At 48.1% G+C, this 15,688-nt stretch overlaps 3 protein-coding genes across 3 annotated transcripts; all 3 read right to left on the bottom strand.

Moving 5' to 3' along the window:
* Nucleotides 1-5,927: 5,927 nt before the first annotated feature.
* BKA67DRAFT_561834 (uncharacterized protein) lies at nucleotides 5,928-6,701 on the bottom strand. The gene is made up of 2 exons (XM_046102551.1): nucleotides 6,291-6,701; nucleotides 5,928-6,075 (listed from the first exon to the last, which is right to left on the bottom strand). The coding sequence occupies exons 1-2, from the start codon at nucleotides 6,599-6,601 to the stop codon at nucleotides 6,066-6,068; spliced, it is 321 nt and encodes a 106-aa protein (XP_045960037.1). The 5' UTR covers nucleotides 6,602-6,701; the 3' UTR covers nucleotides 5,928-6,065.
* A 3,986-nt stretch (nucleotides 6,702-10,687) lies between these two features.
* Nucleotides 10,688-11,431, bottom strand: BKA67DRAFT_561831 (uncharacterized protein). Its single transcript, XM_046102550.1, has 2 exons — nucleotides 11,123-11,431; nucleotides 10,688-11,067 (listed from the first exon to the last, which is right to left on the bottom strand). Exons 1-2 carry the CDS (start codon nucleotides 11,269-11,271, stop codon nucleotides 10,845-10,847), a joined length of 372 nt encoding a protein of 123 aa, XP_045960036.1. The 5' UTR covers nucleotides 11,272-11,431; the 3' UTR covers nucleotides 10,688-10,844.
* Nucleotides 11,432-14,502: 3,071 nt separating this feature from the next.
* BKA67DRAFT_249344 (uncharacterized protein) lies at nucleotides 14,503-15,067 on the bottom strand. The gene has a single exon (XM_046095726.1). It carries the CDS (start codon nucleotides 14,884-14,886, stop codon nucleotides 14,557-14,559), a length of 330 nt encoding a protein of 109 aa, XP_045960035.1. The 5' UTR covers nucleotides 14,887-15,067; the 3' UTR covers nucleotides 14,503-14,556.
* Nucleotides 15,068-15,688: the final 621 nt, after the last annotated feature.

Below are 15,688 nucleotides of genomic sequence, written 5' to 3'. Positions count from 1 at the left end.
TTAAGGAGGCATCGTGTGCCGCAAAACGGAGGTCACAAGAACGTGGCATTTAAAAAGTATCGGTAGTGGTTGGAAGAATTGAGATAGGTAGTATCCTACTTCACCATTAAGACGTCTTTGCACATATCTTTCCGGCACATAGTGAGGCTATGGGGTGGCTTTCCTTGAACGATAGAACCTTCAAAGTTCGGGACGATCGAGTAAAGGAAATGGACTATACCAAATTCACTGTATACCCCCTGTCGGAAGGCATTAATCAAACCTGATGGAATTACTTTTTCTTGGCTTACAAAATGCGACAGGCGTTAGCTTAACCATCCACCTTAATATGCCACGAAGCGTGTCGCAAGACACAACAAGGCCAGGATATCAATGACGGCGCCGTTGACCAGTGTGAATTCTCCATTCGAAGCCGACTCATTGAGGTCTCTTGCCAGCTTCTCCAAGGTTCTCTGTCGTTAAGTGCCGGTCTAGTAATAACGGTCACCACATTGTAATACAACTAGTCAAGCATGTGTATGAACTCGTTTCCAGATCAAGCATCAGAGCGCTGGCGCCCTACAATGATCTTTACATTTTCTTCACTAGGTAGCGCATCATATGAGAGTGAGTTGAGGAGAAATGGTCGTATCAACCAGCTGCTACCCGCCGTGATTTAGTCTTTCATCACGAATCTTTAGGGACATAAGGCGATAGGAACCGAGTCAAAACTACAAGTTTTGCTTAAGCACACGTATGCATCAATACATTTTCCAACTAGTAGTTTCGTCCCCATCATCGTTAAATACTTTATGTATCGCAACTTCTCGGGACTTGATATGCCGGTTGCCAGGGAGACCGTTCCAAGTGCGCGCCTTCGAAATCCTTCCATGGTGTCAGCATGTAATACTTACCGGGCGCCAGTAGGAGCGTTGAAATGATGCTGCGGCCTACATGCAGAGCACTATTGTATGTCTGGACTGTCGAGCAAGTTTCCATTGTAAGAGTGCATACACCACGAACGTTGGGAGGAATGCTTTTCGCAGTTCAGGTCAAGACGGAGAAGACAGCGATGACAATGGATCCAGCGAGCCTTATGTAAATTTTGAGCATTGCATCCCTTATCTTCATTTTGACTTGGAATGTCTTCACTCGTGGGTTTACACGGTTCCGAGTTTGGGATATACCGTTTGAGCATCCTTAGCGTAGCAAACTTACCGTAGCGAACTCACCCAGATCAGTCTGGTATACCTCCTGGTACATTTTTTGCAATGCGGACGCTATACTCGAATGCCAACTTCTGTGTAATAGAAAACAGGAGTTGGTCTCGAAGGTATTGTCTCTCCCGTTCTCATCGCCGGTTCTGTTAGCCAAATTCGTAATAATTTGAATTATTCAGTTATGTTCTATGACGACCTCCATCAGACCAGCAGGTGTACGCAATGTCTTCCTGTGAGCCAGGTCGCGCTTTGCGCTTTAGCGAGATGCTGCACCAAGGGTCCCGACGGCGTCCCTTAAAAGCTTGTCTTAAATGTATAGACGGTTGTCTAAGTTATATGTGAGTCACTTTGCCTGGGCAAGCACCGATACTTCGTAGACCTGCGCATATTCGATGAGTCCCGAAAATATGTAATACTACTTCACAGAGTCGAAATGGTACATCTGTTTATTTCACGGCTCATATGTTGCCTAGACAAGCGTTTGCAAAAAGAAGATAGCCGTTTAGCACACTTGTAGTATCAGCTTCATAAGATCCTGTTTCTGCATGTTAAATTGAACTCCTGGGGAGGTCGCCTGAGCTATAATCGAATACCATTGGCAAGCTTTCATGCAGGTTTGTGTCACAGGAAATATACATAATGAGCCTCTAAAGCCACATCGGTTCAGGTCGAGCCAGCAGTGTACTAAGGCTAGAGCTTTTGCGCCCCAGGTCATGATCAAAGAGATTTGGTAAACCATAGGAATCGCCAAGTTATGCCAAATCCGGTATAAAGCTGAGCTGGAGTAGAGCCGTGGCACAATGGCCTTTGGTGGCGAGGTCGCACTACACCTGGAATGCCTAGTGCGGAATCTTCAAGTATATCGGAAAGGTTTGGGTCATTCTCATGCCTACTCAGTAATTGAAGTGAGAACAAGGCGCCTAAGAAGCTGGCTTATGGGTACACTGCTTCCAACGCGTTCACTTGCACCTTCTTTTACCTTTGTCATCATATCATCGGACCCAAGCCACGGTGAATGCCAAGCCTTCGCCTTAGCAGACAATTTTTTTTGTTGAGACACATGCTATTTTATCTGGGCGTCCTTTCTCAATATGTGTTGAAAAAAGATGTCGTTACGTCGCGATCGGCCAACGTGAATTTACACCTAAGAACCCTAGGAGGATCTAGCTTGTCGTATTTTGCGCTTTCTCAAAGCATGCGAATATGAATCCTCTTTAAGGACAGTGATGTAGTTCCTTGAGCTGGATCTAAAAGGGCAGGCATAGTCGCCCTGAAAGGAGCTTCTGCGCACTTGGATATAGTTCTTATAGTGTAAGTCACCTTTTACAAGGACAAAAAGATGTTGAGATGGCACACAAGATGTTTCAAATAGGTGCCTAACTCGGATATAGAAGCACGCAGTCAATCAGCTTGCATACCTGGCAAAGCTCCCTAAATGCTCAAGGATCTTCACACGTGTGCCTCTGGTTTTACACTTCGTTCTTGGAGGCGCCTTTTTAATTTTCATTGCCTTCTTTAAAATCACTATTGTGGATAGCTTTTCAGGCATATAACCAAAAGTCGCTTCGGTATCGATTGCTCATGATAGTTTCCTGTGGCAGGAAAGGTGTAAGTTGGGGGTGATGGTATATGTGATTGGACAAGTGTGTGCAAATGGCCGATTATTTGGCGAAAACAATCAGAAACCTTTTACAAATAAACTAAAAAGCAATGTCATCCAAGGAAGATGAGACAAGTGCCAATGGCACCTTCAATAATAATTATTAGTGTTTGGAGCCCAGCTCACACTTCAGCGCACTCTGGTACCAAGAGTCTTAGGTATTTTGAATAAGGTTAACTTGGTCTTAAGATTTAACACTAGAACCGGTAAACCTTGTCTTGATACAGATATCGAGTAGATATACCACAGAGCGCAGCGCACTAAGACAAAATTATTTCGGGGTTGGTAAATCCGGAAGGAGGCGTTTCTCCGTACTGGCTAAACTGCTCTCTCCCAAGGCCGTATATCTCTACAACGTGTCATTGGCTATCTTCAAAGCTGTAGTTAGCAAAACGTCTCGAATATCCCGAAACGTTTTATTTACTGTCCTCAACTCATACAATGTGTCGCTCGGGAATGTGACGGCCTGTATCCCTTTTCGGGGAGCAAACTGTGCTCATGACAGCTCGTACGAAATGCTGTGCCTCGGGTGAAGATGTTGCCGATCATTTAGGTAGCAGAGACCAGTTGGTCTTGCCTGGGTCCAAACAACGCATGAGTAGATAAGTCAAGTATGTAGTGGTATAAGTCGTACAGGTAAAAGCGGGATGGACATGTTCTGGGAGAGTAGTTGAATCACTCAAATATGCTCAATTTTGCAGTAACGTGGACGCTACGGAGCAAGCATGCGGCAACGGATCGAGCTTCAACTTGGGTAAGGGGTCTTAAATTTTGATTCATGATACATAGCAAATAAGAGGCCAGCTAGTATGGATAGTAACTTGAGCAAAGATAATAGATGTTGTGCTGTTCGTGACAAACAGTACACAGTAGCATCATTCTTTTCCCTCTTCTCCGCCATTGTCGCTCGAGCCCACGCCCACTGGTTCTGAGCCCTGCGGAACAAGACTTTCAGTTCTACCCGTTTTTGCTGATCTAATGTAAAATGCCAATTTCTGCTATACATATGCGCGTCATGTGGTACTGACCTGTTGGACATGGTTGTTTCGAGCATCCGATATGCCACTAAACTTACTCACCCCACGTACCTCTTCGGGCCCGGTTAGCGAATCCTCGAACCTCGTAAATGCGGGCGTAATTTCGAGCAGCCGCAAAAAAGCCCCGAACGAGAAGACTGTAATGTTGCCCTGTGCGAAGGAAAAAAAAAAATTAGGGTGTTTCCTTATCACATTCCCTCACGAAGCCTATTGGGGGATTTCGAAATTTTTTAATTGTTTTCTCTCGACGTTGGCTCTGGCGTGGGGTTCCATGACTCTTGCCCCTGAACGGATGGTAATGGAGGCTGACGCCAATGCGCTTTACAAGGCGTAGCACGGCCTAGGAAGGAATGCATGGATGATGGTGCAGCAGGATGTGCCGTACGGGAATCCTTTCCCGCTGTTGGCCGTAGAGATGTCGACGGCAAACGAGTATTCGGTCGCGAGATGTGGTAAGGGGTCATTGAATACTCAGAACTCCTTCTGCTTGGGTGATGCCAGGCATGGTATTTACTCGGTGGGGGAACGTCAATCTCGGTTTATCGGCACAAGCGTCTTCGGTCGGGTCCGAGGGGGGATGACCTTCTAATTGCGCTGTAATTTTACCGTGCGGTCGATGTTTGATATGCCTTAAAGGGCGTTGGAAGGCATAAATAAGTATATAATTGTTGAAAGCATTCAGTGGACCACTACGAACATAAACACCTCACCTATGTAGGACTAACCTTAGTCTAGTCTAGACGATAGCGAGGTGCTTGCCACATTGCTCGTGCGACCCGCAGCGGGAGCTTGCGCCTCTTCCCGTGGGTTGATCAGGAACTGCTCTGCCATGAATAAGGGCCGATGACAACAAGTTCATGGCGAAAATGGAGCCCCCGTTGAGGCATCGCGGATTCATTGAGTAGCGATAGCCTGGTTCTATTGCAGGCGGAGTCTCTTGCAAGCCCAGGGTCCGAGACCAACGACCATTGTCTGAGTGCTCATTGCCAAGGATGGAGGACTACTGATGCTGGTCACTGGAATGAAAGCGACTGGCCAAGGCGCATTGAATGAGAGAAAAGGAAAATGGAGATATCGTAGGATGATTACTATGAGAAGCACATCAGGCCCAGGCCCCCCTGATCGGCAATTCTGGCTATCCCGAATCACAAGCTACCCCAATTTGATCCTGCCGCTCTTGATAATCCGGCGAAGCAGGGCTTGGCTTCCAACACTGAAAGCCGGGTGCCGCATATGCCCTTTTGGAGGTAATCCTCATCTTCTTCATGCGGGTATTCTGACTCTGTTTCTGTAGTACTGACATGGCTAAGTTGGGAGGTCACCTCAGCCCTACGAGGACTGCACGCAGTCTTACCCATATGCTGTGCCTCATGCGATTAGTATTTGAGGACATTTGCATTTCACAAAATGTATCTGCTGCAGTCAGCACACCTATCGTGCCAGTAAACACGTGGCTAAAAAGGGGTTCGGGCTCGTGGGCGCCATGTAACTAAGGTGTGTGAGATGCCATCATTTGGTGTCGAACGTTTGGAGGGTCACACTGGGGCGGTCGCCCACCTATAAGCGATAAGTAAGCTTGATGAAGGGGAAGCAGGTAAGATCCAAATTTGGACCCCAACCTTCGAGACTTCGTGGCTGGTACCATTCAGAACAGAGTCATTTTCTTGTCAGCACGGGCTGGATACATCATCCTGTAAAGTAACAGCACCGCGGCAGTGATGCGAAGATGCGCCTATCGCGCCAAGTGAGGGCCTCTGGTCCACCAGAGGGGAGGGACCTGGCATGAGCTACTCCGTAGTGCCGGACCGATCACTGAATATGGGTTTAAAATCTCCTTAATCGAGCAATGGTGCCTATATTTGTTTTAGTGTCGTCCAAAAATAGGGTAGCCATGCTCTAAACCATCTCCGTGTGGTTGGTTCGTGTGGGTGGGACTCTACAACTGGAACCCCCCGCCATGCATACTCACACGGCTGACGCTAAGAGGCCAAAGGTCCTGCACTGAAACTTCTGAATGCACCTCTCCGGCCACACGCCCACACACCCCAGGAGAGACACCCCTCCACCAAGGTCTGCCAGGGACGGACCCAACCCTCACAAACCCATCCACATCCTCTGCCCGCGGCATTGGTGGTACAGACCCGGCCCTGGGGACCTGCGTTTGGCGATCTACAGCATGGTAGGGCGTGCAATCAGATTGACCCCGACGTCACATACATACATGCAGCAGGTCATGTAGCACAGGATCTGGCTCGCAGTCAAACCACCCTACACTGGCAATTCGATTCTGCATCATGGCTTTCTTTAGCAAACAGATCCTTCTTGCGGGCATAATTCCATCCTCCTCGGGAGGCTATAAATTCTGGGGCAAGGCTGACTCCTGTCGTATAATAGGTCACCGTCGAGGACAGAACCGACCTGACCCATTCATTTGGGGGCCGAAAGAGGCAACATTCCCGCCTCTGGTCCTGACGATATACGGGCACGACATAACTGTGGCATGTGGGCAGTTTGGGGCCACTCTGGTCAACGGGATCATAGTCCAATCGCAATCCACTATCATTTATGGACTGCACTGTTATTGTCTTGCCAGAGAGTTCAACTAAGTCGTTGCTCGATCGGCGCGTCACATGACCATCTTGATGCAAGTGCAATTCAACTTCCATTGCAAGCTTTGTCGTCGTGAGGGAGTAGTTGGCAGTCATGATATCGTTATAAATTCAACATAGCCTTGGCTGTAATAAGAAGAAGCGAGCATCTTGCAAGACATCACGGGTGTTCAAGTTATCATAGCTATTTCAAATGACATTGACTAATTCGAACTCGTCCTCAATTTGCTCTTGGGAGCGCCAAATCTATGTAGCCGCTAGCTTGAAATCCAGTTTCGTGGCCAGACGAAACTACTCTAGGGATCATAATAAAGAAAACGTCCGAGTCGGCCAAGGCGAGCGAGATGAATGGCCCGCAAGGCAAAGCCTGCTGACCCTTTCCAGCATCTTCGCGCCTAGAACCTCCAACAGACGAATATAGAAGTACATGAACTGCTTCCTGAGCAGTGCTAGAGACAGTTGTTGTTACACAAATGACATCCAGTATGGATGATGAAGAAAAATCCAAGGGTAAGCAAATGAGAAGAGCGCTGGGGAAAAAATGAAACAAGACATGACGAGAAAGGTCCAGCCGAGTGTGTAAAACCGTTGCTTCCGACCAAAGAAACCAGAAATGCACATTATCCATCCAAGACGCCTGGTATAAGTCCCATTCATGCTCCATGCATCATATGCCACAAAATGCTTTCAAGTAAAAAGAAAACAATAGCACTTGTATGTCGTCGTCCTAGGCTCGTTTTCCCCGTTGCGTGCGTCCGAAGTGTCGTAGAGAGTGCAGGAAATTCCATTGCCCGTCTTCAAATCATTAAACCTCCAAATCCAAATGCAATTGCCTTCGCCTTCGCTATGCTGATCGTTTTAACCAATGCTGGATATACAGCAGAAGAAATCCAAGTAGGATCAAGAGTCGAGGTCTCACCACATAAATCAACCGTAAAGACGTCTGAGTGATGTGTGAGCTGACAGGATGCAGAATCTATCCTCCGGCGTCTTGATCAGAGTAGTTGATGGTACCCCACCTCTTCGACAACCGGTGACTGATCTGTGCAACATTCTTGAAGAACCCGGAATATTGGGAATCGTTACGGTGCAGATGGAGCAGACGTCGACATAGTGCGATCATGGCCCACAAAGAGCAGTGACAGCTGGGACGGTTGACGTGGCGGGGGCACAGCTCGCGATCTGAAAGAGTAAAGATAGGAAACCCAATTGCCGAATTCAAACATCAGAAGTGGTGAAACGTGCCAGGGATGACGACCAGTCATCGAAGACAGTACATTTCACCTGTGATGCCGGGAGCTCTTATGCGAGCGGCTGCTGTGGTATCCGGAGTCTGAGTATTGGGATGCAGAGTACGAGCCGTAACGACGATTAGGGTCGTGATCTTGACAAGCATAGCCAACTAGAATTGTCCTTTTGGTGACCCCATGTCCGGGCCGGCCATACGATGGACATCGGTCAACTGCATGTTGATAATAGAGGCACCGACACGCGGAATAGAGCTCAACTAATTGGTAGCACATCTTGGGCGACAGGGTTGTACGTGTTGTGTTTTCCCAAGTATTGTGGAAGAGTAGTGACAATGTAACTCTGCTGTGACTCAATGCCTTGCCAGGGGATTGTTTGGTGGTGTTATTTGTTTTCGTGGAACAAATATGGTATGGGTGATATGGAATGTGGAAACAATGAGAAATAAGCAGACTGTTAGGGTGTATCAAATGTTGTCAACAGGTATTAAGGCGACAAGAAACAGATCTAGCAAGGGTTGACGAAAGGAAAATGCGGTTTATAGTGGACAAAGGGGACGAGAGGGTTGATGGCGAGTATCATGTGCCATCCACGACTGGAGATGAAGAAGGCATCGTAGCCTTATAGCCTGGAAGCCTGCGGATGGTAGTCACGTAGAGGGCCCCGTGAAGGCAGCAGTGACGAAATAGTCTTACAGGCCCCAGAAGCAGTTGACTAAGGCTGCATCTTTGCATGCAATCCATATGCAGTCTAGCAGATGAGGGACATGGTACATGGAATAAGATGGCGCAGGGAAGAAGTGCCTCGCCATGATGAGTAAAGGCGCAGCGAAGTGGTTTGGGGGTTCAAAGTGGTATAGAATAACGTCCAGTGTGTGTGGAAAGAAACCGTTCGAATTTGGACACTCAGACTCAGGGTAAGATGACAGAGTGGGGTGGCTTTTGTGGGTGTGACGGCTGACTGTCCGTCGTCGATGGCTTTCTGTACGATGGATTGCAGATGCAATGCAGACATTGTGGATTGGCCGGATGGATTTGATGAGAGAGTGTCATGGGCTTTGGGGGGAGGGAGTCATACCGCTGGAGTTGTGGTGCTTGACCACGGACAACGGCCAAATCGATCGCCTTCTGCAGAAAAGCTGATGCAAGTTCACCAGCCCTTGCAGTGGACATATGCCGAGGTGATCACTGGACCTCCAAGGGGATCCAGGGCTGCCAGGGGTCAGTTAGCTTAGTGCTGCAGGGCTTGGGAGGGAGATCCACTGTACTGGTGTGTCGGACGGAAACGCACCAATGTGAAGCCCTCCACAGCTACCGGCCAAGTGTAGGAAACAAAACAGCTCCGGCTCTGCGCGAATTGATCTACACCTACGGGGCAGCACTAGCACTAAGAGGGGAATAGTGTTCTCAAAGTGTAAGTACCGGGTGGCCTATGTTAGTGTGCCGGACTGGTTTCCTCAAAACAAACGATATGCCCATGAACGAATTGAGCCATTCACACATTAATACCGTGTCGTTTTTATTGGGACTTTAAGCCCTGATAACGCCAATTAACAGACAGTCATAGTGGTATCTCCAGAACTTAGTAGCACTTGATGGCACTCGACTTCAAAGCTACTCGGGAAAGTTCTGCTAAGAAAAGCGAGAGTTAACATTAATCACAAAAATGAACCCTAAGGTTAGCCAGGTAGAGTAAAGTCTGGGCTAGTCACTGTAACAGCCGGGCAAACGTCTTTAACCGTCATCACCGTATTAGGAACCCACAAGTCGACTGCCATAGATAGACCTTCAAGAGCCGCGATTGTAATTTGTTGCGCCATGTCGCAGCAGCAATGCATGAATTATCTTGCTGCTCACCCTACCATGACGGCGTGCCGCTGCTACTTGGGTGATTCAGAGTCACATTTGTTTCAAAAGTCCCAGGGTACATGAGTAGTCCCGGGGAACGTACTCACGGTATCTGGTAGCGCTAGCACGTCAAGTTGGGAACCAGATTATATTCAGTTATGATCATACGAGGGTGGTCAGCGTTGGCTGAGGTACATGTTGACTATAACTTGAAACAACCGCGATGCGGATACCTCATGTCAGGCACTGCATCAGGCACTGCGATTGAATACAGGCTGGTTTGTTTTGAGCCTAGCACCTCTTGGGTGTGGAGGAGTTGTTGATGATCAAGAGGTGCTGATATCGTAGGGTATGTATTTTCCAAGCATACGCATGTGCTGAGTTTAGGTCATTGTCTTTCCGAACTGGGACAAACGTAGCGCTAATTTGGTGCTGACGATTTTATCCTGTTGGGGCTCATAAGGCTGTGTATACCGGGATTGTGGAAGCGACAACTGCTTCATGGTTGCATCATTGGTTGTTGTGCGATCTCCAGAAATATCAACCCGCACCATCTAACATCAATCAGAGTTGGCCCAGCATGGCGGAGTCTAGAAATCACAGGTTTTTGTATTATCAAATCAACGTGCGATTTGAAATACTTGAAGCGAAAATAACGTGTTCGCAACCTTTACACGCTGAAGAGATCCCAAGCGAACAAAAGAGGTGTACTGTGAATGGGCGACTCGGTGCATCAGCATACAGTATACACAGACAAAGCTGCGACCCATCCCTGCTCCAAGGTTTCTAGTTGGGCCCTGGTTCTCTCGAAACATCAATTTGGAGACCTTGCGCATTAAACAACGACGGACATTAAAAATGAAAACTATATAAAATAAAACTAAAATAACATACCTACCAGACTTGACAGGTCGCCAATGACGGAGCGTTTCTTTGGGCAGATCGACAGTGCAGGTTGTAACCCCACCAAAATTCGGACCGCACCCAATGGAGGCCGCATGATGGTCTATGCAACATTGCGGGTACCTATCTGATGTTATTGAGGCATGTTTGATGAAATCTTCTTGGCCGCACTATTCTGCCTTACGGGGTTTCATGTTTCAGATTCCGATTTTCTGATCGCCGTTACTATTCATCGCACCCAGATCTCCGGGTCCGGCTTCCTTGTTCTGGTCGCCACCCTTGAAAGCTTTTTGACGATGGCACCGAGCAGATAACCGAGCCCGTTATCGAGATCCTCAGGCTCAGTAGTAACACACTCTGCCTTGCCAACCTCCGGGATGACAATCCCATTGAAGCGAACCCCAATCGCTGTGTGCCTGGCCGTGAGCCAAAATCGGATACGAAAAAGGCAAGAACAAGTCGCAAGTCACAAGCACAAGTCGCGTGGGGTCAGCCGGTTCGACTTGGAGAAAGGCGAACACGAAAACAGCTCCAAAATAGCAGAGCTGGACACCAAAACCTTTGGTGAGTCAAAGAAGAGGCTCAATCAATTATGTCTTTCATGCTCACCGAGACATTGTACTCATATGCGAACCCGCGGTGCATTGGGGTCTGAAGCAGGAGCTGTCCCCTATAGTGTGTCCACTTCACCAGCAATTTACCATCGCAGCCTAAGACAGCGCTCGTAACACACCATAAAACTTTCTGCGGAGCAATTTCGACTGCCATATAATATCCCAAGAAAATAAGAGGCTTTCGCTCTCATGCTTCATCCTGCCTGCTTTAGATGGTTTTTATGCCACAGGTCTCGGTGTACATCCTCACCGAGGAATATGGATGCTAGCTTCTGCGCAATCAGATCTATTCCAAAGGGTTTCATCCAGAGTGCTTGCGCATCTAGGTGATAGATAGTATACAGAGATTCTATGATTGGTCTACATTAAAGAAACGTACGCTTTTGTCAGTGTTTGCTACTATGTTCACCTTTCTCTTGTCCAGCTCAGCGGCACTGGATGCGGGTACTGGGTCTAGCGTGCGCTCTCTCGGTAGCTGTCCAATCCTGTGTCAATGTGACCTAGTCGATTCCTGAACCCCTGTCTGCCAAAGGCCACATTCTAAACATGATGGTGCTGCGCCCCGATTGTGGTATGTCTTCCACTCTACCAATTTGCACGCTCACTACGTCAAGCCAAGTCGCTTGTTCAGTGACTGTTCAGGTCACAAGGCAGCGAAATCAAGCCGAATCAACGGGACTGGACGGACAACATCTCTACAAACACGGCAGGCCCCCGGTTGCCCCCACCGGCTCGACCGGAGACGCCGTCGGAGCCTATAGCTATTATAATCAACGCACCCTATAACGGCAAACTCGGGGAAATACTAAGCAGAATTCTAGGCAGCAACATCGCACGAACATTTATTTCAAATCAATGACCTCCATTTTGACATCATGACTTACTATTTCCGAGGCCAAACTGTCCAGAACCTTATGCCTCCGTCAGGTGGAAGTCAGTCTCTGCAGGATTCGCGTGACAGATGTGAGTACCATGCTACTCATTCTCGCAGGTGTTCATTTCGGCGTTGTAGCACACGACATGACAATAGCAACGTGGGCGCAGCTACTAAATCTATGCAACTTATCATCCATCGTTAGTAGAAACCAGTAAACATAATCATTCTGACTCGGCCATTAGAGTAATATGCCTTCTTAAGGTTTAGTGCGCATCGCTTTTAGCTTCTACATAGTTGGGGGCTGGCTCAGCCACACAAGCATTACCAGCCTCAGGAATAGGTCCAGTAAGCTGTCATCACTTGTTGATTTTTCTCCCTCACCGCTGATAAAAAAAACCCCTCCCAAAAAAAACTCTGTTGCAGGCAGGTTCACGAGTCACCGTTGTTGCTTGCATGATGGAGTTCGAAGACGGCCGCGGCACGAACCATAACCGAGCGCTTAATCTGCAGTGGGCCCATCATCAACTCTTTGAAGTCTGACTGTTCCAGGTTCTCGTCAGCTGCACAAGGGGTCCAAGGCCCATGCATAGTATTCAATCTACTCATGCCACATGAAGATGGGTCGCAGTAAGTGGAATCTGGTATCGCACGCTGTCTGCTATCGTTAGGAACCAGGGCCAGCTGCGCTAATTAGTTCTTTAATTCAAGTATACTTTCGGGATAGTAACAAAAACTATCAACACAGTCAGATGGCTGCCTCAACTGCCTTGTTCATGACAGTTTGCAATTGAATCCGGCCCGTCTCAGTGCTGACATTCAGCTTGGCTCGGAGCTGAGCAATCGGCACGGCTCTTAGGCGTCTTTCATTCGTTAACCACAGTCCCTCAATTCTCTTCTGCGTACGATGGGCCGCACTGAAGGTTTGTCGGACTTGTACTAGAGATCGTGGCACTCTCTGGCTCCACTTCAGCCACGGATCCTATTCTACGATATCTGCAAACAATAAATTCCCTAGGACTTGCCAGCACAGTCCAAGGTTTACACTCCATGGTGACACTGCAGCAGTGCAAAGGCTACGCTTGTTGAAGTACCATGCATGCATCGGTGAGCAGCGCCACTTCATTGATACTCACAAGTGGATCGAGTCTTGGTGTTTATCTCCATGAAATATACCTACGCTTTCAGGACATATTCCGAGCAGTGTATATGCCGTCGAGAGGCACATAACATGCGGACCTGATGATTTTGGAATACGAAGCTGAACTTTGTATGATGCATGCAAGACCAGTCATGGTTGATTTGATTTTTATTTTCATTTTTCTCTCCTTTGAACTTTCCTTTGCAAAAAGAATTAAAGGAAAAAAAAGAAGAAGAAAAGCTTTTCTAAAGAATTTCGCAGTCCACCGAGCTAGGCCTTGACTCACCTGCTGCGTCAATGGAAAGGCAGACATGGTTGAATCTCTCATGCTAACTATAGCTCTGGCTTCGCCTCGTTGCCGCACCTACCATGGATAATATGCTACGCAGTTAGTCCTGACAAATTGCGCTAGTGAATACTGACAATATCTTTTTATCTACAGTACATGCAGGACGCAGCATCTCTTCAAGCATGGGGCATGGACCACTAGTGCTTGAGGTCAGTTGCTCTGATGCCTAGAAGGCTGTTCAAGGTGTTGCCAGGCCGTTTTGAAGCCAAGAGTCGATACCATGAAACAACCAGTACAAGCCATATGTTGACGATTATGCAGGAAAGTCCCATGCTTCAGGTGAACAGCTGCTTGGCTACCACTTGACTCTTCCAGTAAGAGCACAAATCAGTCACTGTGCGTGGATGAAGACAACTAGGTTCAATAAGCATAGGAAGAATGGTGTAGCGAATGTTTGTTGCCTAGATGCTTGCATCTAGCATTATTCTGTCAGCCTGTCATCCTTCGGAACACCGTCCTGGACCGACGTATATACTGCCGTATGTTCTTTTCGGCCTTAAGGATTTGAACATTCCTGGCTCAGGCACTGCCGCTGAACGAAAGCCAATCATATTCATATCCTCGCCTTCTCTATGTAAACACGGATAGGATTCTGGCAATTGTTAGTGCCTGTACTACCTGACGTATAGAACGCAAGGAAGCATCCGACTATTGCATGCTACCAATCAGATTGCATGGAACAATGACCCTGCAACAATAGACCTTCATAGGAAGAACACAGCCGAACGGTAGCGCAATCCAACATAGGCACGCAGATTAACCGACCAACAATTTCTTTATGTATACCCAACCCAGCCGAGAGACGAGCGGATGCCCTGTCGTTTCCAAAGGATTCCCACGCCATCCTGGACCGTTACGAGACATGTTCAGTGCCACCCATATCGCCCCATTTGCAGTGCTTTGCATCCACAGGGAAAATTGTAGATTCTCAATCGCGATAAACGCATGTGTGCCCACCGAACACTGACGTACCTCATATCTCGAATTATCATGTTTTGCGACGCATTTTACTATCCATAATTGGACAAAAACAAGATGCCCAATCCTTCCGAATTAGGAAAGCCTCCCCAAGAGTTCATTTGTGGCGTATACATCTCCCTTTTGACGAATAATAACACTCCCATCTTCGCCATCTAAGATGGTGATTGGGCATGACGCACGTCCTCATCAAGGTCGAATAGTAGTATCCTACTCTATACGTTTCCGTGTTGGCATTCGAGACCCGTACCAAGCCTACCCAACACAACCCTCCCTCCCGTCCATCCGCGGCTGGCCCCCGAAGTCTCGGCCCCCAAAATCCCACAGCGCGCTGGTATCTTACGCCCGTACCGAGGGTAGTAAGCCTTCCCCAGGCTTTCGACCCCGGAAGAAAGGACCATAGCCATTGACAAAGATGGTATCCCATGCGTGCCCTGAAAGCGATAGCCCGATGCCTGGGGCCCAGATCGCCTTAGGTATGACGCGAGAGCATGCCCCCTTGGTGCACCCCCAGGAATTTTGCGGCCATCCTTCCATATAGTCAACGAGGCAGATTGTTCCGGGAACAAGAAGCAGAAGAAAAACAAGTCTTAACAGCTGCCGCGCCACCATTAACGGCCATAGGATTACAAGAGCCATTCTTGTTCTAGAAAATTGATGGCCAACCGTCCGCCCAAAGGGTTATAGCCACAGGCTTCAAACAAGGAGGGGGTGAGGTGCGGTTAGAAAAATACCACATAGTAGCCAACGCAGGACCACCGACTTGTGCCATCCTCACCGAGCTGACCTTACACCTTGTTGCTTTGCCGGCAGCACCCGCCGCGCCGGCACATGACCAGAGGTTCTCGCCTCCAAGGCTTCGGGATCATCCTCGAGTTTGGTTTAGGCTAGACTAGTGGACCAGGATATCGGTGGGAATTATGCTGAGAGGATTCACCACTCCGCGGTCAACTTCGCGCCGGCGCATCGATGCTGCGAAACCTGCATGATCGCAATCGCTTACCGAGCAATCAAGTTGCTCGTGTGAGGGGGAGAAGCAAAAGAAATTCGGCAGATACCGAATGATGCTGCCTCGATTTTATAACATCACTGTCCCCTCAGAATGAGTCAAAGCCAGTTGAAACGCACCATACCCTTTTCTACACCAACCAGATCATTTCGACGAAGACGATGCAAATTGTTGTCGGTGATATCGATCGCGTACTAATCTTATGCCCGCGATGGAAATA

The sequence above is a fragment of the Truncatella angustata genome, assembly GCF_020726525.1.
Source record: "Truncatella angustata strain MPI-SDFR-AT-0073 chromosome Unknown BKA67scaffold_3, whole genome shotgun sequence".
NCBI lineage: Eukaryota > Fungi > Ascomycota > Sordariomycetes > Amphisphaeriales > Sporocadaceae > Truncatella > Truncatella angustata.
The sequence above is the reverse complement of the archived record's forward strand: the minus strand, read 5'-3'. Positions and strand labels throughout refer to the sequence as shown.